General features: G+C 43.8%; 1 protein-coding gene across 1 annotated transcript in view; it reads right to left on the reverse strand.

Moving 5' to 3' along the window:
- Positions 1-3,644: 3,644 nt before the first annotated feature.
- The window catches only part of dhrsx (dehydrogenase/reductase (SDR family) X-linked), a gene marked incomplete at both ends in the record, with an annotated part of 37,659 nt that continues 18,003 nt past the window's right edge, over positions 3,645-23,300 (reverse strand). Inside the window, 6 exons of the mRNA XM_080835423.1 lie at positions 3,645-3,704; positions 9,726-9,817; positions 10,564-10,909; positions 16,664-16,825; positions 21,247-21,454; positions 22,347-22,554. Coding sequence (XP_080691549.1) covers positions 3,645-3,704; positions 9,726-9,817; positions 10,564-10,909; positions 16,664-16,825; positions 21,247-21,454; positions 22,347-22,554 — 1,076 coding nt within the window. The remainder of the gene's footprint in view (positions 3,705-9,725; positions 9,818-10,563; positions 10,910-16,663; positions 16,826-21,246; positions 21,455-22,346; positions 22,555-23,300) is intronic.

Consider the following 23,300-nt stretch of genomic DNA (forward strand, 5'->3'; position numbering starts at 1 on the left):
TGAGTGATGAATTCCCGAACGTCAGATGAGATATTTCATCCATAGGCTACTTAAGCTTCTCAAACTACTCAATCATTTGTCCCTCCCTGATTTATTACAGAGTGATGGCTAACTCTAAGGGAGAACAAATGTCAATAATAACCAGAATAAATTGAAAGAAGTTGTGTGTCACAGATGAAGTGTAATTCTGGGCTCAATTGGGCTGAAAAAGGTTGAAGACCCCTGGTGTAGGCTAATGGGCTGATTGATTGTTGGGTAAACTGTAATTTCTTACATCTGTCATCATTGTTATTGTACACTACTGGCAGAGAAACATCACTCTCCTACAGCACTCTCCTATTTTTGGCCCGTCAGATTATTCCAATCGTAGCCGAGTTTTTCTTTTTCTATCGACAGGCTCACAAATTACGCAAGCTGATGCTAAGCAGAAATGAGATAGAACACCAGGGCATCATGATTTTAATTCTTAATTTCATCAGACGTCTTTAACTGAACTTCAGGCGGACAGAAGTGTGCAACAAGATATTTGCGTCAGAGCGAAATTAAAAAACTTAGGTTATGTTTTGAAACCGCGACAACTTCGTTGCATATGAGATACATGGGATTTCCATTTGTGAAACCGGGTAAGATGAACGCAAAAAATAAACATCGTAAGGAGGTGCTGATAACTTCAGTAAACTGAAGGAAAAAAAACTTGTGGTTTCACTTGAAATTCATCATCTTTGAAGCTTAGCTGTGTTAGCTCGCTGTCTAGTCCTGCAAGGTAGCAAACGCAGAAGAAAGCATACAGAGAGAGAGAGGGCAATAGGGCCAGACAGCAACTTTTTCATGTCCCCCCTGTGAGACCCCTAAACTGTGCCGTGTTGTGATGTGTGTTGAGACTCCTAAACTGTGCCGTGTTGTGATGCATGTGTGGGCTTCAGAGATTTGATGGTGGATGCTGACTTCCACCTTACCCCATCACACCACCATCTCCTCTTTCAGCTCCCCATCACACCACCATCTCTCCTTCAGCTCCCCATCACACCACCATCTCTCCTTCAGCTCCCCATCACACCACCATCTCTCCTTCAGCTCCCCATCACACCACCATCTCTCCTTCAGCTCCCCATCACACCACCATCTCTCCTTCAGCTCCCCATCACACCACCATCTCCTCCTTCAGCTCCCCATCACAACACCATCTCCTCCTTCAGCTCCCCATCACACCACCATCTCCTCCTTCAGCTCCCCATCACACCACCATCTCTCCTTCAGCTCCCCATCACACCACCATCTCTCCTTCAGCTCCCCATCACACCACCATCTCTCCTTCAGCTCCCCATCACAACATTTCTCCTTCAGCTCCCCATCACAACACCATCTCCTCCTTCAGCTCCCCATCACAACACCATCTCCTCCTTCAGCTCCCCATCACAACACCATCTCCTCCTTCAGCTCCCCATCACACCACCATCTCCTCCTTCAGCTCCCCATCACAACACCATCTCCTCCTTCAGCTCCCCATCACAACACCATCTCCTACCCGCCCGCCCTTGAGATGTACTGGGCTTACTTTTCCATACAAGAGGACACCGCAGGCGAAGCATCAGTGTGTACCTACAGCATGACAAGGTGGGTGCTGGCTAACTCTTATTCAGTTAGCCGAAAGAGGTGTAGAGACGCAGGAGTCAGAACTTTAACTTAAACGTGAAATGAACCTATCAGTGATGTCAGTTAGAATCCATGTTTCCACTTAAACAGCTAATATTTGATTTGCTGAGTAGGCTTATGTTGCCAAGTGTTGAGTGGACATTACCCGATCTGTTCAAGCTTCACTTTCCACTGAAATCATATATCGCCACCTAGTGGTTGGGAGAGCACACTTCACATGCTACACTGTACATTAAGAGTTTGCTTTGATGACATTTCAGATGATTGCTCAGGAAAATGATGGAGGAGGAGACTTCACCGTGTCGATAGCTATCTCACACACACACACACACACACACAGACAAATATTATTTTATTCAGTTTAATTTCACAACTGAATGACAGCTCCAATACCCGCTCACCAAAAAGCAGGATTATATTTATTCAAACAAAAAGCAGACTTAATATATGTATGTTAAAATGAAAAATGCATCTGAATCATTCTATTTATAATAACTAGTGCAGTGCCCGTAGGGGGTAACATCTATGACGACGACTGTTGGTATGACTATGACATCATTCACAAAAAAGTGTCCCGATGTATCTGTTGTAATTCGTTTGTACTTTGTTTTCTCATTATTGCAATATTGTTGTAAAATGGTGCGGCTGCTTTAAGAGCCGTACGTACAGGGTGGGTGTGGCAGAGCGAGGATGAGAGAGCGAGAAGAGAGGTGATTCTGTGGAATGGTTTTTGTGTGAGCGACCGGAGAAAAACATATGTGCTGTAAAGTTATTTCGGTGTGTAGTGAATAAATCCTCTAACAAAGAATACAGTGGCGTTATTTGCTAACCAGCAGCAGAGAGTAAGAGTAGCCTACGGGAATTAACCCCGAAGTTATAAACAGTTGATACTTCGGCCCTGGAGCAGTGAATTCAGTCTCCCCTGCAATCTCCGACTACGGTCAGAGATGGACAGTGCAGGAAAGGTTAACAATATTATAAACCTCAGTCTGCATTTACCCTGGCTGGGAGAGGCTGTCATTCGGAAGATACTGTGTGTGATCGCCTTTGCTCTGTGTTCATTAAACCTGTCAGAGTGTATGAATAAAAGGCTGGGCGCCAATCAAAATCACAACGCAAGTTTTCTCATTAGATACATCGGGACACATCTGAAAACCTCTCATTGCTTCAGTAGATGCATGAACGCATGGCCACTGGTCTAGGCTTACCATCAACATTGAATAGAAAGCTAACTCTTATACAAATACATCAAACTACATACTACTTAACATGGTAATGAGAGTTGGTTACATGCGAGGCCCATACGCATCAACTTTGAAACTTAATATAAAGAAGCTTAAAAATAAACGAAACGAAATCAATCACTGTCTGTAGATTATAAAGAAACGAATAGATAAAAAAAAAGAAACGAATAGATAAAATCAATCACTGTTTTAAGATTACCTGAGCAAAAGTCTGTATCTGTTCACCAAGAAGAATTTGAATGCGGACCTCACCTCCTCTATCCAACGGTATTCTGAACTTTGAGTGCAGGATAGTTTAATAACGCTACGCGTTTGATTGTGACGTCACTACCCATAGTGCCGACGGGACGGGAGACGATAACCCATTGTTTCCTACGGGAAACGGTAAAATACAAATATCTCGAAAACTATAAATTCAAAAATCTTCAAAATCAAGGATGCACAGGTTCATGACATGCGTAAGCTACATGCGAAATCTCATTACTAACGTAACTACCGTCAGTGAGATACGCCCTAGACAGACTGACACCCTGACACACAGAGATTCCTGGATTTATAGATAGATTCTAAGTAAGCATTGTTGCATTGAAGCATCATAAGAAATGTTATATGGTATATTCTATATGTGATAATGAACAATGATGGTCATGGGCAGTAAAATGAAACAGGCATTCTGTTGGCCCTCCACCAGGGGTCCTTCTTCCTCCTTTCCTGGTGAGTCAGCATCACACCATCTTGACTGTGATGTCACACCATCTTGACTGTGATGTCACTGGGGTAGCCCATCTGAATCAGCTTCTCCCTGATCTGCAGTCACCATCCAGACAGTCAGATCACACTACACGTATGCCTTACAAGGTATTATTATAACTAGTGCAGTGCCCGTATGAATCATGCATTCTGTAGTGTTAGCAGACGTAGGTGTAGATGTTGGGTAGTGTAATAGCAAGACATATTTGCACTCCACATAGGTACAGGTTACACTGAAGTATTATTGTGATGCATGTTTCCTTTTCATTAAGAAATGTTTTAATGTTAGCCTTTTTGGAGATATACCAACAAATAAAGTTTGAGATTATGTAGTGGATGCAGTTGAAAATAGATGTCAACGTTGCTGTCTAAACTATAAACTAAATGTCATGAAGAAATTATTTAAAATGAAGTTATGGTTGAAATAGGATCTCTTCTTTATTGTAAGGGTTAGTGTAGGGTAAGAATGGTCATGCAGTTGGACTCAAATGTAGGTTAATTTTATTGAATGTATGTAGCCTACTGTACTGTATGACTTCGATGATGCTAGCTTTGACAGCCCACTCTCAGACAGATCGTAAGCTGATAAATGTCCTTACAATGGGAACACAGTTTAAATACTCTGACTGGAGATGGCGTTACTATCCCCCACCCGAATTCAGTGCAGGTCTGTAAGGATAACATGACAACGTGGCCCAACATAGCTTACAGCGAGATTTGCGCGTATTTCGTGGACTCCATAGCAACAGATGGGAAAGCAATGGACAATCTGAAAGCCTCCATTTGTAGCGGTGTATACTCAAACGATAACCCATAGTGCCTAACGCAAACGATAAAATAGAAATATCTCGCGAACTATGAATTCAGAGAGAGAGTTGTATAGAGTAAAATTCATGCGTTTTGCATATGCCATGAATAAGTGCTGTAATCACAGTTACATTTCAACCATGCTTATGAAATGAGTTTGCCAAGTTGTAAGTCAAATAAGTGCAGAAATGTACTGTAAAAATACGCTATACTAATAAAAAACATGAATATTTTGATGGATTACTATTCCCTGTCTGTTAGATGACTGTACAACTCTAGACATTACTTTGAAACGTAATATAAAGAAGCTTAAAACTAAACGAATAGATAAAATCAATCACTGTCTTAAGATTACCTGAGCAAAAGTCTGTATCTGTTCACCAAGAAGAATTTGAATGCGGACCTCCTTATCGTATCCAACGCTATTCTGAACTTTGAGTGAAGGCAGGATAGTTTTAATACCGCTACGCGTATATGTTCGATTGTGACGTAATTTCGGTGCACAATCGGTCAGTGGGACTTGCTACGGGAAACGATAACCCATAGTGCCTACGGGAAGCGGTAAAATACAAATATCTCGCGAACTATGAATTCAAAAATCTTCAAAATCAAGGATGCACAGGTTCATGACATGCGTAAGCTACATGCGAAATCTCATAACTAACGTAACTACCGTCAGGGAGATACGCCCTAGACCAGTCATACTCAAGTAGCGGCCCGCGGTCCTTTTGTGGCCCGCGGGGTGTCTATTAATGGCCCTCGAGCTGTTTTGAAAAGTTTTTTTAATTATTTAAAAAAAAAAAAAAAAAAAAAAAAATCGCGCTGGGCGCTCTTATTTTGAAACCGCGCGCCGCGATCTCAATACGAGGCTGGGGGTTGCGATAAACAGATAGCAATCACACCATATCAGCCCAGGTTTGAAGCATTGGCCAAAGAAAGCAGAGGCCAATTCTCCCATTAAAGGGGACTTGTGAGAAATGTGAAATAGTTTGGTAAACAAAGCACAAAAATGAGCTGTCTGAAGGCTATTTGTTTAATAACATGGTTAATAACAGGGTTATGTTTGGTTTTATTTAGTTATTTATTTTAATATATGCCCAAATTAAAATTATATTTTTATTTTAGGAACTATTTTTGTTTTTAATAAAAAGGAAATGTTATGTTATAAAATGTTGTAAATGTTATATACGTTATGTTATGATACGTTATCGGACGTACACGGTCCCAATAAATGGCCCCTTGAGTCACTGAATTTTTTTTTTGTGGCCCCTCATCATTTCTACTTGAGTACCCCTGCCCTAGACGGACAGACTGACACACAGAGATTTCTGGATTTATAGATAGATAATGTTACAAGGTTATATTCAAATGTGACATGTTATAAACATTTTATAAACTGCTGGTCATACTTAGCAACACTGCCATTCTGGCGAATTTGCTTAGCACTTCAGCTTGACCTAATAATACCAAAAGGAATGCTACCTCCTTTTTGGTTGTAGTAAAAGATTCTCAATGAAACCTTGAAAGAGACCAGTTGTTGACGTTTGTTACAGGTGAAAATGTCTGTGTAGGCAACATTTAAACGCATATAAAAGACTGCAGGGTGTGGTAGTGTTCTATACTGCCGTCAGGACTGGTTTCTTGCTGAGGTATTAACTGGGTTCGAGGTCTTCTAGTTCGTCTTCTCTGATGAGTCCAATTTTCAGCTTTGCCCAACACATGGTCGTCTGATGGTTAGACGGAGACCTGGAGAGGCATACAAGCCACAGAGTCTTGCACCTACTGTGAAATTGGACTCATCAGAGAAGACGAACTTAGAAGAACCTCCAGTCCGCTTTTTTCAATCCTTATGGTCTTTTACAAACCTCAGCCAGGCAAAGTACAACGTTGTCCCGGAAGAAAAACTTGCTTCCTTTTGCTCTGACAATGTTCCCCAACTCTGAGAAGTGTTTTTTCCAGCAGGGCAATGCTCCATGCCACACAGCCAGGCCAGTAAAGGTGTGGATGGAGTACCACCAGATCAGGACCCTGTCATGGCCAGCCCAATTTCGAGACCTGAATCCCATAAAAAACCTCTGAAATGTGATCAAGAGGAAGATGGATGGTCACAAGCCATGAAAAGAAGCCGAGCTGCTTGAATTCTTGCGCCAGGAGTAGCATAAAGTCACCCAACGTCAATGTGAAAGACTGGTGGAGAGCATGCCAAGACACATGAAAGTTGTGATTTTAAATCGTTATTCCACCTAATATTGATTTCTGAACTCTTCCTAAGTTAAAGCATTAGTATTGTGTAGTTTAAAAATGAATATGAGCTTGTTTTCTTTGCATTATTCGAGATCTGAAGACACTGCATCTTTTTTGCTATTTTGACCAATTGTCATTTTTCTGCAAATAAATGATCTAAATGACAATATTTTTATTTGAAATTTGGTAGGAATGTTGCCAGTAGGTTATAGAATAAAACTAAAATGTACATTTTACTTTAACACATACCAATAAATAGTAAAACCAGAGAAACTGATAATTTTGAAGTGGTCTCTTAATTTTTTCCGCGGCTGTATATTGGTTCACGTTCGCTCAATCACTGAACCTGATTCAATGTGTGCGCTGCTATATTGTTGTTCTGCCCGCCATCACCTACAGCGAGATGTTTAAAAGAACACGATTATAAAGAATATGCTATTGGTGACATTAATGCATAAACTGTCTATTATAACAATATAGATGTGTACATGGCGAGATTAATAATTTCTACAAGGGACATGGGTTCACTACAATATATATGGACGTGGGTGCAATCAATGGTTCCGATTACATTCGGAAAGTTTGCGATTTCAAAGTCCACAATTGCGTTCAGAGCCGAACTCACTCTCTGTGTGTGTGTGTTTGTGTGTGCGCGAGTTCAATGCCTCTCTCTCTCTCTCTCTCTCTCTCTCTCTCGCTCCTGCAAGCAACGAGAGTGAAGTGTCTTTCTCCCGTCTCTGCGGGGCAACGTGAGTTATAAATCAATGTTAATGTTGACGGTGGAAAGGGGAATTCACTTTTCCACAAACTGGTTGAAATTATCCGGAGGCCAATATTTGCAAATTAGTTTTAACAACTGATGGAATGGAATGTGATCGCTGGGTGGAGGGATGGATGTCTCTCTGATCTGGTCCAGTAATTGAAGTATTGCGTGGCTGGTTAACCTGTACCGTCTAATGATTTGTGGTTCGCTTAACTGAAAATGTGTTATAGGAGTTGAAAAAAATATTTCTGTGCGCTGTCTCTGTCTTCTCCTTGCTCTTATAACTGCTGCCATATCAATTTTCAGACTCAATGAAAATGCGCTTCCTGTTAAGACGTGATTTTATGAGGCGGAGAATTTTGCCCGCAAATCAGGGACGTGCGCTCGCCAGGCAGTTTAGTAAATTCCACGCAATACATCATTAGGCGCACTCCTCCCATTAAATAGCACGTTACCACCCACGTTTCGTGCCATCCCACTTGTTGGCAGGTACACACCCCCAAAGCGTTAATTTGCGACTCTACTCAAATGCGCCCCCTTAGTAAATACCGTTTTATGTTTACGACCGCTATTTTAGGAGGGAGAGCATTTAGTTACCAAGCCCCTCTCCTCTGGAACAATCTCCCTGCCTCCATCAGAGCTGCAGACACCGTGCCTATATTCAAATCAAGACTTAAGACATTCCTCTTTAGTGCATCATATAGCCAAAAGTAACCGCGCCAACAAACCAATCAGCCACCCAGACATATCCGAACACAAATTCAAATATTACTTGCATTTAGTACCGCAACATCAAATGTGTTTCCTGTTTGCCGAGTGGATGCATGTACGGCCCCGGCAAACAGATCACAACAAAAAACAAATTAAATTACTACTTGTAATTTAGTACCGCAACATCATATGTGTTTCCTGTTTGCCGAGTGGATGCATGTACGGCCCCGGCAAACAGATCACAACAAAAAACAAATTAAATTACTACTTGTAATTTAGTACCGCAACATCAAATGTGTTTCCTGTTTGCCGAGTGGATGCATGTACGGCCCCGGCAAACAGATCACAACAAAAAACAAATTAAATTCCAACTTGTAATTTAGTACCGCAACATCAAATGTGTTTCCTGTTTGCCGAGTGGATGCATGTACGGCCCCGGCAAACAGATCACAACAAAAAACAAAATGTTCAATGCCAGAAAAACTAAACATATCTAAGTATTGCAATATGCAACAGGCAAACCGACACACAGATGACATGTCCCTGATGGATCAGGAGGAGCCTCCTGGGCCTGATCACTCCCCTCCTCAGCCCGCCCCGAAACGCCCCTGCAGACCGGCTCCAGAGCAACACCAGCATCGCCCACGCCGCCCTGCTCCCCATCCTGGGCCCTCAACTCAGTCATCATCCCCTTGACGACTTCTCCCGCTGGATGTGACGACCCCCACCCTGGTCATCGGCAGCTCCATGGTCCGAGATGTCCACACCCCCCCCTTCAACAAGCGGCCCCTGCAAGGTCCACTGCCTCCCCGGAGCCAGGCGTGTTCCAATCGCTGATGGATGTGGAACTTTCCCTCCCCACCCCCACCACTCTGCACGTAGTCTCTCTACCTGGTCTACCTAGAGAAACCCTCGGCCAACCGCACCCACTGCCACTGCATTGCCGTACACCTACTCTACCCAATACCCTATGCTAGCATTTATGTACAATATACATTATTGCCTCCACCGAAATGTTTCTCTGTCCCTACATCCCCTACCCCTGTAACAGTAACCCTATTGCCACAGTAATCTGGTCTTGTCTGTATCATGTATTTACCACCAGATGTATGTACACATATGTCCAGTGACCAAATGCTGGCTGTGTATTGCCCCTGTTGCTTCATTTCCCCTTCTGCCACACTACCCTTCCCCTTCCCCCCTTCCCCCCGTCCCACCTTCCTGTCTCCACCCGGCCGACCTCAAGCAGATGGGTCCCCCCTTATGTGCCGTGGTTCTGCTCAAGGTTTCTTCCTGCCTAACAGGGAGTTTTTTCTTGCCCCTGTTGCCGTTGTGCATGCACTAAGGGGGTTCAGGCTCTGGGCTCTGTTAAGCGCCGAGAGGCAATTGTATTGTTATGGCGCTATACAAATAAAATTGAATTGAATTGAATTGAATTTTACGCCAGAAATGGGCGCAATCCTGTTAGTAAATCAGGCCCTAAGTTTGTAACACCGGTGCTGGCCCCTTGATGGGTTCTAAGTGGGTAAACATGTGTGTTGAAAGTGAAGGACCTGTGAGGTGAACTGGGCCGTCTCAGCGTGGGAGAGCTCCCTCTGGAGATCCATCCTCAGCCTCAACCTCTGCTGGAAATGTGTCCTGGGCTCTACGGAGAAGATCAGGTGACACACACACTCACACACACACACACATGCACACACACACACACACACCCACACACACACACACACACACACACACGCACACGCACACGCACACGCACACGCACACGCACACGCACACGCACACGCACACACACAAACAAACAAACCTTCAGAACTATTCTTTCTTTAATTCATAAGTTAAGTAACTTAATACATTTTGAAAAAGACATGTATGAAAGTATGAAGGAAAAATAAAAAAAATACACAGCAATATTATCTGACAAACTGTCCATAGACTGAAACAAAAGGAGTTGTTCCTAATTTGAAAATCACTTACTTGGAGTGGTTGGAGCAGGGTTAGTTAAATCACTTACTTGGAGTGGTTGGAGCAGGGTTAGTTAAATCACTTACTTGGAGCGGTTGGAGCAGGGATAGTTAAATCACTTACTTGGAGCGGTTGGAGCAGGGATAGTTAAATCACTTACTTGGAGCGGTTGGAGCAGGGTTAGTTAAATCACTTACTTGGAGCGGTTGGAGCAGGGATAGTTAAATCACTTACTTGGAGCGGTTGGAGCAGGGATAGTTACAGCAGCAGGAATGGTTGCAGTTGTTACATCTGTGTGGCATATGGGGATATGTTTTAGATAATAGATATGACAGGTGAAAATCTTTTCCCAGGAGTAACAATGGTGAATGTAACATGGACACAAACCCACTATAGTGACTATATCAGAAAAGAGCATTTTACCTGTGCCGTATGCCATATTGCAGGTGAGAGGGTCCACTAGTTTGTAAACAGTGTAGTTTCCTGGACACGCTTTCACCTTGATGGATGGTGGTTTGTAGTCGCAGCAGTCGCCATTCCAGCGCCCACACACCTCTCTGGTCACGATGCCATCTTCCGGGCGAGGGTGCGGACCGTTCAGCCACAGGGTTACGTTCGTGCCACACCGAAACCGAGGTACACAGCTCTCAGGCATGCCAACGCTCGTCCCCTGGTAGAACATGCGGTACCAACCCTGCCACTGGATGTCATGGTCACACCTGATCAATGACCTGTCCAGGTTGGTGTTGGCCCTCCAGTTGTCGTGCAGCTGAGTGTAAGAATGACAAGGATCACTCTCTATCACCAGTAGATGACTAGCCAGGTTCGCCAGTACATCTCTCGCTTCAAGTGACGCGTCTTGAGGAGAATGCAGAACTTATGTGGGATTTAGATGAACACACACAAACACACACACACACACACACACACACACACACACACACACACACACACACACACACACATGAGTGTGAGTATGGGAGTATGAGATACTTGTTGTTCAGCACTACTAATTTTAGTCCATGTTCTGGTAGGTTTGACTTGAGTGAAAATATGGAGAATTAGTTTTACTAGTAGATTTAAAGTGAGTAATCAAAGCCAGAATGCTTTGCCAAACCTTACTCTGTTTCAGGAAATTATATTATACTATATTATAATATATTATATTATATTATATTATATTATATTATATTATATTATATTATATTATATTATATTATATTATATTATATTATATTATATTATAAGTAGTGCCAGTTTCTTACACATCAGGAGCAGAAGTAAACCCCCCATAATGACAGGCGTGGACGATTCAAACTTGAGGAGCTCTCTGAAAATCAAAAACATCACAAAGGAAAACAAGAACTACTTTTGTCCTTGTTGGAAATAATACACACACACGCACACACACGCGCACACACACACACGCGCGCACACACACACACACGCACACAAACACACACACATGTCTGTGGAAATAATACACATTTTGAATTGGAGAACCTAAACTGTATTTGTTGGATTTATATGCAAGAATACTTGAAGCCTTGATGTTTAGACTCATATAAGGGCCATTCTACCGAATTCGTGTAATATGCAGTCCCTCAACAATAAAAACTATTTACAAAACAATTAGGTATAGGCATATTTAGGCATAGATATTTAATTAGAAAATGTTATGGTCTATATAAACCCAATGCATTACATGAGATAGTGATAAGCTAAATATATACAAAATCATCATTTATAGGGTACTTTCTATTGGGAAGTAGCTGTCCCCAACCCTGACATCTAAATTTCAATGCCTTTAAATAACACTTTTCAATTTTTTTAGATTTTTTTCAATGATTTAATTTCAAAGATCTTTATGATTGGGTTGAAACAGAACTTGGAATATTTAGATTTATTGTGGGTTTAATTTTTAAATCAATTTTCTATACTCAAAAAATCATGTCCCTAGTTTTCATGTCACTACCGAAACACAAGAGTTTTAGTCCATTGGCTGAGCCTGTGTTTTAGCCACGACTCTGCATTTTTGACCATGCAGTGACACTGCATCTCTGACCCTCATGGTTGAATGGTAAGTAGCTAAATCCCATAGTTTTTATATAAATGTGTTCCAAAGTCTGAAAATCGACGTGTAACCTTAAGAATTGTCACTACCGAAACGCATGTTTTCTTCAATTAAGTAAACCTTTTGGGGTTTCATGGAAAATCTTATGTTTGTATGTGTGTTCACCTCTTCAAAGATGTGTTTGCATGCCGTGTGCTTGTTAGAATTCTTTATTTATGCTTAAAGTCAGCTAGAATTGTCACTACCGAAACAGTCACTACCGAAACATATGGTAGTGACCAGATGATTTCGGTAGTGACAAAATGAATTGGTAAGTAGTTCAATCCCATAATTTTTAAATAAATGTGTTGTGTGGACTAAAGGGCGGCCCAGAGCACCTTTTGGAAGATTTTGGGAGAGAAATGAACATCCATCCAACAGTGCAGTCACTACCGAAACACTGGATGTCACTACCGAAACAGTGCAGCACTACCGAAACACAGGATGTTTTGTAAAAAATTAAGTATATTGAGTAATCAACTAAAATGTTATGATACTGATTGGATTAATGTATGTTCAATTTCATCAATGAACAACTCTGGAATCAATATGATCAGTATTTAGCATTTTACAAAGAAATATTGCACTTAGATTTTGATGAATTGTATAAATTGAACTTGAAAATTTGGTAAAAAATTCATTTTTATGGATTTCATTGTGAAAACCTTCAAGAAATATTTGTAAAAATACTCTTCAGAGAAGGGAAGGAAACACAATCTGAACAGGTCAATAATAATACTTTTTTACTATAGTAAATGTGATGTTTCGGTAGTGACAATTTTTGGAAGAGGAAAAACATTCCAACATATTCTGAAAATACAATATAAAAATTGACTGTTCTTTTACTAGATAAGTGTACTTTAGATATGGTACAATATACATACGGACAAAGTTTTGGGAATAAAACATAAAAAAAATCCAAATATTTCCGACCTGACTTTGCACCAATTTGGTAGAATGGCCCATAAACGTGATTCAAACATGAAAAACACCTTACCTTCCCCAGATCAACAGTGAGATGTTTTCCTTCCCTCAACAGATAAGACTGACTCTCTTCTGCCTCTCTCTGTCTCTGTCTCTCTCTTCCTCTCTCCCTCTCTTTTTATCTCTCTCTCTCCCCATCTATGTGTCCAGCCTCGCTCCAGTGGATTTTACTGGTAAATGGACACGCCTGCTGCATCTCCATGTGTGTGTGTGTGTAAGTGTGTGTGTGTGTGTGTGTAAGTGTGTGTGTGTGTGTGTGTGTGTGTTGTACTCGTAAATGGACACGCCTGCTGCATCTCCATAGCGGGGTGCAGGGCAAGGCGAGACCAGACAACGCAAATGTATTTCTCTAGCACATTTCATAGACAAAACACAAAGGGTTTTTACATAAACATTTACAAAAGTTTACAGGAGACAAAATAAACACACAATAATAGCATTGAAGATTATTCTAGAAGAAAACAGAAAATAAAAGACAGTTCATTAAACAGTACTTCAAATTAGTTTAAGAATGACTACACAATGAAGTGAAAGACAACATGCAGAGCACAGCTCAAAGCAGTCAGAGTTTTTTAAGATTGGCATCCTGAGTCGGTCAGGCAGAATGATCTCGGGAAAGAATCATCTCTGATTCACCTTCTCCCATGTGATGAAAGTTGCAGCAACCATATCCATCCTGCCTTGGCTAGTGTTGGTGGTGGAATGGTGTGGGGGATATTTTCTTGGCACACTTTAGACCTCTTAGTACCAATTGAGCATCGTTTAAACGACACAGCCTACCTGAGTATTGTTCCTGACTCTGATTCACCTTCTCTCATGTGACAGAAGTTACAGCAACTAGCGTAGCGTAGCATCTACCTCCACTGAGAGTGACAGGTGGCGAGGTCAAAGGTCAAAGGTCAGAGGAGAATGGCCAGTCTGGTTCAAGATGATAGAAAGGCAGCAGTAACTGAAATAACCAATCGTTACAACCAAGGAATGCAGAAGAGCATCTCTGAACGCACAACACGTCGAACCTTGAAGCAGATGGGCCACAGCAGCAGAAGACCACACCGGGTGCCCCTCTGGTCAGCTACCAACAGGAAACTGAGGTTACATTTCGCACAGGAAGATTGGAAAAATGTTGCCTGGTCTGATGAGTCTCGATTATTTCTACTGTCACATTCAGATGGTAGGGTCCGAATTTGGCGTAAACAACATGAAAGCATGGATCCATCCTGCCTTGAATCAATGGTTCAGGCTGCTGGTGGTGGTGTTATGGTGTGGGGTATATTTTCTTGGCACACTTTAGGCCCCTTAGTACCAATTGAGCATCGTTTAAATGCCACAGCCTACCTGGGTATTGTTGCTGACCATGTCCATCCCTATATGACCACATTGTACCCATCTTCTGATGGCTACTTCCAGCAGGATAACGTGCCATGGCACAAAGCTCAAATCATCTCAAACCTGTTTCTTGAACATGACAATGAGTTCACTCTACTCCAGTGGCCTCCATTATCACCAGATCTCAATCCAATTAATCACCTTTGGGATGCGGTGGAACGGGAGATTCGCATTCGTGGATGTGCGGCTGACATATCTGCAGCAAATGCGTGATGCTCTTGTGACAATATGGGAAAATATGGAAAATCTTTGAGGAATAATTCCAGCGCCTTGTTGAATCTACGCCACAAATAATGAAGGCAGTTCTGAAGGCAAAAGGAGGTCCAACCTGCTACTAGCAAGGTGAACCAAATGAAGTGGCCGGTGTGTGTATATAATAATAATAAAAACTAAAATAAAACCAATACAATATATATTAAATTATAACAACAACAATAATAATAACAACATGATACATATGTAATAATAACAATAACATTAGTATTAATATTAATAATAATAATAACAATAATAATAATATTAATAATAATAATAATAATACCAAAACAGGTTTCAGAGCTTAGAGAAGTCGTTGTTAAGGCTATCAGTACTACTGATAAGACCTTCTTGCCTGGTAAACTGAAATTGTGGTGCTTGTAATTTGGGCTTGTGTCATGCGTGAGGTGGCCTTGCACTGTGTATGAAGTTGCTCTCTCAGAGGTGGAGAGATTTGAGTCATGAATAAGGCAGTTAGGAAATGGCCTGGGGTGCCACGTGTGTGTGTGTGTGTCATGTCATGTCAATTTGTCTAAGTACTGTAGCTTTGGTTGCATAAAACGTATTTAGTTTGGATGTAAAACGAGCCTGACCTAGGCTCACTACGCGCAGAGACATTTAAAAATCATTTGCATGTTTTTCTGAGAATAAACAAGTGTGGTTAATTGTGTTGGTGATTTAAGTGTGTGTGTTGAGGTGATTTTCCAGCGCCCTTTTAGTGTGTGTGTGTGTGTGTGTTGAGGTTATTTTAGTGTGTGTGTTGAGGTAATCTTATTGTGTGAGTGTGTTGAGGTGATTTTAGTGTGTGTGTGTTGAGGTGATTTTAGTGTGAGTGTGTGTTTTTGAGGTTATTTTAGTGTGTGTGTGTGTGGTGTGTGTGTGTGTGTGTGTGTGTGTTGTGGTGATTTGAGAAAGAGCAGAACCGGCTTAGAGACATTGATCAGCATTATTTATTGAGATCAGTGCAACCAATGTGGCAGCAAATTGCAACAACTGCATGATTCACAAGGAACGAAATACACTTGCTTATCGTCAAGTACAGGACACATTAATTGATCTTATTGCACATGACAAAACATTTGACTTCATCCATTTTAACCCCCCCCCCACACACACACACACGAGTACAGACAGTAGGAACACTGGTATTGCCACACACACACACACACACACACATACACACACAAGTACACAGTATTGGTATGATTCTTAGCTGAAGTGGGAGTACCACACACACGCACACACACACACACACACACACACACACACACACACACACACACACACACACACACACACACACACACACACACACACACACACACACACACACACACACACACACACACACTCATATCTTCAGGCCAATCACAGCCCAGTTCATCAACAGCTACAGTAACCTGGCACTGACAGGGTTAAAGAGGTCTGGATAGCCTGGGCACACACTCACACACTCACACACACATACCTCACACACCTTCATTGATGAGAGAAACACTGTGGCACAGTCTGAAAGGCGGTGTGTGTGTGTGTCCACACACACACATTCACACCCTCATTGATGAGAGAAACACTGTGGCACAGTCTGAGATGCGGTGTGTGTGTGTCCATCTGATGAGGCGAGTCTTTAACCTGCTCGCGCAGAGCTGATACGTGTGGCAGCAGGGGTATCAGAGGCAGCAGGGGAAACAGAGGCTGACACACACACACACACACACCCACACACACAAACACACACACACACACACACACACGTTCTGAGTCTTTGCCCCCCTACATGCCCACCAGGCTGCAGCTCTGCTTCCACAGCTGGGCCTGCAGCTCCTGGTCGTAGGAGGTTTCGGAGGACGCCGCCCGCTGGCCGTTGTAGAGGTAGCAGCCCCCGACGCCCTCCAGCTCCGTCGCCACGGCAGCGAAGAGCGCTGTGGAGGCGCCCTCTGCAGGTGTCTGTGGGGAGTGCAGGGAAATGCATGAGGTCACTATGAGGTCAATATGGCTGTACTTCAGTAAGGGGCCGTTTACATGGAGCCTGGTTTGTCAAACTAAAGTGCTGTTTATACGAAGTCTAGTTTGTTTGCGTCCGATCTGTTCATAATACAGATAGCCCTATCATTTAGACGAGCACTCTCTATCCGCACTCTCTATCCGCAACGATCGAAGTCTGGGGTAAAAAGTGAATAGATTTGAATCGGTACGGGGGCTGGTGTTCGTCTGCACGGATTCACGCACCCCGATGACGTTATTGCTCCAACCAATACATACAGTATATCACTTGTTCTCCTTCTACTTCACACTCGTGGTGGGTCTCGAATTCGCTCTCATGAATCCAGCATACTGATTTTTGTTTAGCCTATCTTGATCTAATTATTTTTATTCAGACGTTACATAACTCTCATGACCACAAATATAAATTGGCCAGCGATTTAATTAGCTTTTTTCTTCATATATTAATGAAGAATGGTCAGAACAAAGCATCATGGGAAATGCTCAAGCTCAACCTCTCAATAAAGCAAAGGCATTTAAACAACTCACAGAAACTCTTTATTATCAATAGAAAATCAAATTAATTTTCGTATAACCTATACCGATTGTATTAACCGATTGTATTAACCACTATAATGTATTACTGTGCAGATTAATTGTAGGCTATGCTCACTAAGTCTGCTGAGCCAGAGTGCAGAGGGCCCCTCACAAATTCCGGACAACAGCAACCACCCATCAGGGCATTCATGGACGACCTCACAGTCATGACAGAATCAGTCCCAGGCTGCCGGTGGATTCTGAAGGGACTTGAAAAGCTGGTGGAATGGGCCCGGATGCGTTTCAAACCCGCCAAATCCAGATCAATGGTGCTGAGGAAAGGGAAGGTGGAGGACAAGTTCCGGTTTAACATCACAGGCACAGCCATTCCAACCATCTCAGAGAAGCCATTCAAGAGCTTGGGCAAGGTTTTTGACTGCTCTCTGAGAGACACAACATCTATCCAGTCAACCTGCACTGAGTTGGATGGCTGGCTGAAATCCGTGGACAAGTCAGGCCTACCTGGGAAGTTTAAAGCCTGGGTCTACCAACATGGCATTCTTCCCAGGATCCTGTGGCCCCTCCTTGTCTATGCAGTCCCTATCTCGACAGTTGAGACCTTGGAGAGGAAAGTCAGCAATCACCTCAGGAGATGGCTTGGATTACCAAGGAGCCTGAGCAGCATTGCACTCTACGGGAACACCAAAAAACTGCAACTGCCTTTCAAATCCTTGTAGGAGGAATTCAAGGTAACTAGAGCCAGAGAAGTGGTTCAGTACAGGGACTCAAGTGATACGAAGGTGGCTAAGGCAGGGATCCAAGTGAGGACTGGCAGGAAATGGAGGGCAGAGGAAGCAGTTCAAGAGGCAGATGCAAGGCTGCGTCACAGGAGCCTGGTGGGAGTGGTCACACGAGGCCGAGCAGGGCTAGGATCCTTTCCAACTCCCCAAATGAACACCAGGGGGAAGGAAGGGCGACGACTTGTTCAGGAGGAGGTGAGAGCAGCAGTGGAGGAGACGAGAACCTGCAAGGCAGTGGGGATGAAGCAGCAGGGAGCTTGGACGAGGTGGGAGAATGTGGTCGAAAGGAAAGTGACCTGGGCTGAGCTTTGGAAAGCTGAGCCTCACCGCATCAAATTCCTCATCCAGGCAGTGTATGATGTGCTTACAAGCCCATCAAACCTGCACATATGGGGCATAGCAGAGACACCAGCATGCCCACTGTGTTCCAAGCGAGGAACCCTGGAACATATCCTCAGTTGCTGTACAAGGGCACTTGGAGATGGTCGGTACAGGTGGAGGCATGACCAAGTCCTCAAGACCATTGCTGAAGCCATCAGCATAGGACTGGAGTGGGCAAAGCAGTTCCGACCCTCCAAGAAAACCATCACCTTTGTCAGAGCTGGGGACAAGCCAACTCCTGCGAGAAGAACATCATCTGCAAGCATCCTGTCGTCTGCAAGAGACTGGCAGTTGTTGGTGGACCTTGAACACCAGCTGAAGTTCCCCAGCCATATTGCAGTCACCACCCTGCGCCCAGACATTGTCCTTGTGTCTGAGTCCACCAAGCAAGCAGTGCTGCTGGAGCTGACAGTCCCGTGGGAAGATCGCCTGGAAGAAGCTTTCGAGAGGAAGCTCTCCAAGTACGCAGGACTGGTCAGTGACTGCCAGCAGGCTGGCTGGAGAGCAAGGTGTTTCCCTGTGGAGGTTGGATGCAGAGGATTTGCAGCCCGTTACTTGGCCAGAGCCTTCAGTAGTTTAGGTATCGAGGGTGAGAGAAAGAGGAGAGCCATCCGCAATACCACCGATGCGGCAGAGAGAGCCTCAAGATGGCTGTGGCTCAAAAGAGGGGAGCCATGGAGTCATGGTAGCTAGCTAGCCATCTGGACACAAGCTGGGGTCTGATCAGCCCCGGCTGGGTCACCTGGAGGAGGGCGTATGATGTTGAAAGACCCGAAACGTCCAATGATCCCAGGAACATCACTGAAGATGTGTCCAGATTAGGCATCAGTAGATGTATGTACACACGGTTAGGCTAAGCGTTGCTAATTGTAGCTTGTCTACTGGCTGCTTACCCATGTCCTATTGTCTTCTTCTACGTTTTTTTCACATTTTTTCAGTTGTCTGTATCAGCGCTAAAGCGCCACCAACAGGCGTGGGGTATGTACTACAGTCAGTTCATCCCAAACTGGTGTGTTAGTCTTTACGCAAATCTCTTGTTACCAGGCTCCATCCTTACGCAATTAAAAGATTCGATAGGTGTGAAAAATGAAAAGGGCCCCTAATACAGATAGCTAATACAGATAGCCCTATCATTTAGACGAGCACTCTCTATCCGCACTCTCTATCCGCAACGATCCAAATCGGGGGTAGAAAGTGAGTAGATTTGAATCGGTACGGGGGCTGGTGTTCGTCTGCACGGATTCACGCAACCTGATGACGTCATTGCCCCAAAGATCTTTTCGGGATCTCCAACCACTAGATATAGCACTTGTTCTCCCTCAAAATCTCACTCGTGGTGGGCCTCGAATTCACTCTCATTAACCCAGCCTACTGATTTTTGATTAGCCTCCTATCTTGATCTAATTCTTTTTATTCAGACGTAACATAACTTTCATGACCACAAATATAAATTGGCCAGCGATTTAATTTGCTTTTTTATTCATAAATGTATGTCAAATGGTCGGAGCAAAGCCTCATGGGAAATGGGATGACAGACATGTCATGTTGTCCTGTTCCAAACTCTTTATTATCAATAGAAAATAGAATTCATTTTCGCATATCCTTTAGTCTGACCACTGATTTTATTAACCACCATAATGTAATGTTGCTAATTGGAGCTTGAATGTCTTGTGTAATGTGTTTATCCTCGTGCTTTTTAGTCTCTTCTTCTAGGTTTTTCACGTTTTTTCAGTTGTGTAAATAAAGCACTAAAGCGCCACCCACAGGCGTGAGGTATGTACTACAGCCCGTTCAACACAATCTGGTGGCTCAGTTTTTACGCAAATCTCTCGTTACCAGGCTCTGTCTTTACGAAATTAAAAGATTCGATAGGTGTGAAAAATGAACCAGATTCCGTGAAACTAGGCTCCGTGTGCATATAGCCTAAGTGTCTCCCTGACCACACACACACAGCTCTGAGTCCACACAGCTCCCCCCCCCACAGCTTGTGTGTATAAATGATAAATGTGTGTGTGTGTGCATGTTTGTGTGTGTGTGTGTGTTTAGCTGGTGTAATGGTGCCTGAGTGTCAGACGGAGGGCGGCTATGAGCTGCAGTTCATACGTGCTTGTGTGTGTGTGTGTGTATGCTTGTAAGCTTGTGTGTGTGTGTCTGTATGCCTGTGTGTGTGTGTGTGTGTGTGTGTGTGTGTGTATTCTTGTCTGTGTGTTTGTGTGTGTGTGTGTATGCCTGTGTGTGTGTGTGTGTGTGTGTGTGTGTATGCTTGACTGTGTGTGTGTATGCTTGTCTGTGTGTGTGTGTGTGTGTGTGTGTGTGAGAGTATGCTTGTGTGTGTGTGTATGCTTGTGTGTGTGAGTGTGTGTGTGTGTGAGAGTATGCTTGTGTGTGTGTGTGTGTGTGTATGCTTGTGGGTTTGTGTCTGTATGCTTGTGTGTGTGTGTGTGTGTGTGTGTATGCTTGTGTGTGTGTGTGTATGTGTGTGTGTGTGTGTGTGTGTGTGTATGCGTGTGTCTGTATGTGTGTGTGTGTGTGTGTGTGTGTGTGTGTAAGTGTGTGTGTGTGTGTGTCTGTATGCCTGTGTGTGTGTGTGTGTGTCTGTGTGTGTGTTTGTCTGTATGCCTGTGTGTGTGTGTGTGTGTGTGTGTGTGTGTGTGTGTGTGTGTATACCCTGAAGAGGAGCTTGGCGACGGGTCTCTGAAGCAGCTGGGCCGGGCTGCAGAGGTTCTGGTAGAGGTCCGTGTCCACCATGCCAGGGTCCACTGCACTGGTGCTAACTGGGACCGCCCCCCCCACCAGCTGCTCGTGCAGGGAGTATGTGAACATCACCAGAGCCAGCTTACTCTGGGCGTACGCCCCGTGAGAACTATAGCACGACCTGGAGAACACACACACACACACACACACACACACACACACACACACACACACACACACACACACACACACACACACACACACACACACAGACACACGTCATCAGGATAGACACACACATAAGTGTGGGTGTGTGTTTATGTGCATGTGTGTATGTGTGTGTGTGTGTATGTATGTATGCATGTGTGTTTTTGTGTGTATGCATGAGTGTGTGTATTCATGTGTGTATGTATGGATGAGTTTGTGTATGAATGTGTTTGTGTGTGTGTGAACCTCCAGGTTGAGGCAGGCTTCATAGTGTGTGTGTGTGTGTGTGTGTATGTATGGATGAGTGTGTGTATGCATGTGTGTGTGTGTCTGTGTGTGTGTATATGTGCATGTGTGTGTGTGTGTGTGTTTGTGTGTGTGTATGTATGCATGTGTATGAATGAGTGTCTGCATTCATGTGTGTATGTATGGATGAGTTTGTGTATGCATGCATGAGTGTGTGTGTGTTTGTGTGTGTGTTGGTACGTCCAGGTTGAGGCAGGCTCCATAGTGTGTGTGTGTGTGTGTGTGTATGTATGGATGCATGTGTATGAATGAGTGTCTGCATTCATGTGTGTATGCATGCATGCGTTTGTGTGTTTGTGTGTGTACCTCCAGGTTGAGGCAAGCTCCATAGTGTGTGTGTATGTGTGTGTATGTATGGATGAGTGTGTGCATTCATGTGTGCGTGTGTGTGTATATGTGTGTTTATGCATGGATAAGTGTATGTTTCCATGTGTGTGTGTGTGTATGCATGTGTGTGTGTGTGTATGTATGGATGAGTGTGTGTGTGTGTGTATGGATGGATGAGTGTGTGTGTATGTATGGATGAGTGTGTGTGTGTGTGTGTGTGTGTGTGTGTGTACCTGCTCTGCAGGTCATCCAGGTTGAGGCAGGCTCCATAGTGGGTGGCAGAGGTCATGTTGACGATGCGGCTGTGGTTGTCATGGTGACCGGAGTGCGTGAGGGTGTCCAGCAGCAGGTGTGTGAGCAGGAAGTGACCCAGGAAGTTCAGACCGAACTGCAGCTCATAGCCGTCCTCAGTCTGACACTCAGGCACCATCATCACGCCAGCTAAGCACACACACACACACACACACATACACACACACACACACACACACACGTATGAACTGCAGCTCATAGCCGTCCTCCATCTGACACTCAGGCACCATCATCACGCCAGCTAAGCACACACACACACACACACACACACAAACACACACACACACCCGTATGAACTGCAGCTCATAGCCGTCCTCTGTCTGACACTCAGGCACCATCATCACACCAGCTAAACACACACACACACACATACACACACACACACACACACACACACACACACACACACACAAACACACACACACACCCGTATGAACTGCAGCTCATAGCCGTCCTCCGTCTGACACTCAGGCACCATCATCACGCCAGCTAAACACACACACAGACATGAATACACACACACACACACACACGTATGAACTGCAGCTCAAAGCCATCCTCCGTCTGACACTCAGGCACCATCATCACGCCAGCTACACACACACACACACACAAACACACGTATGCATATCAGACACACACACACACACACACACACACACACACACACACACACACACACACACAAACACACACACACACACAAACACACGTATGCATATCAGACACACACTCACTCACACACACAAACACACGTATGCATATCGGACCCACACACACACACACACACACAACATAAACACACACACACACACACCATAAACACACACACACAAAAACACACACAAACACACACACAAACACACACAATCTAG

The sequence above is a fragment of the Sprattus sprattus genome (genome assembly GCF_963457725.1).
Source record: "Sprattus sprattus genome assembly, chromosome: 3".
Lineage (NCBI taxonomy): Eukaryota > Metazoa > Chordata > Actinopteri > Clupeiformes > Clupeidae > Sprattus > Sprattus sprattus.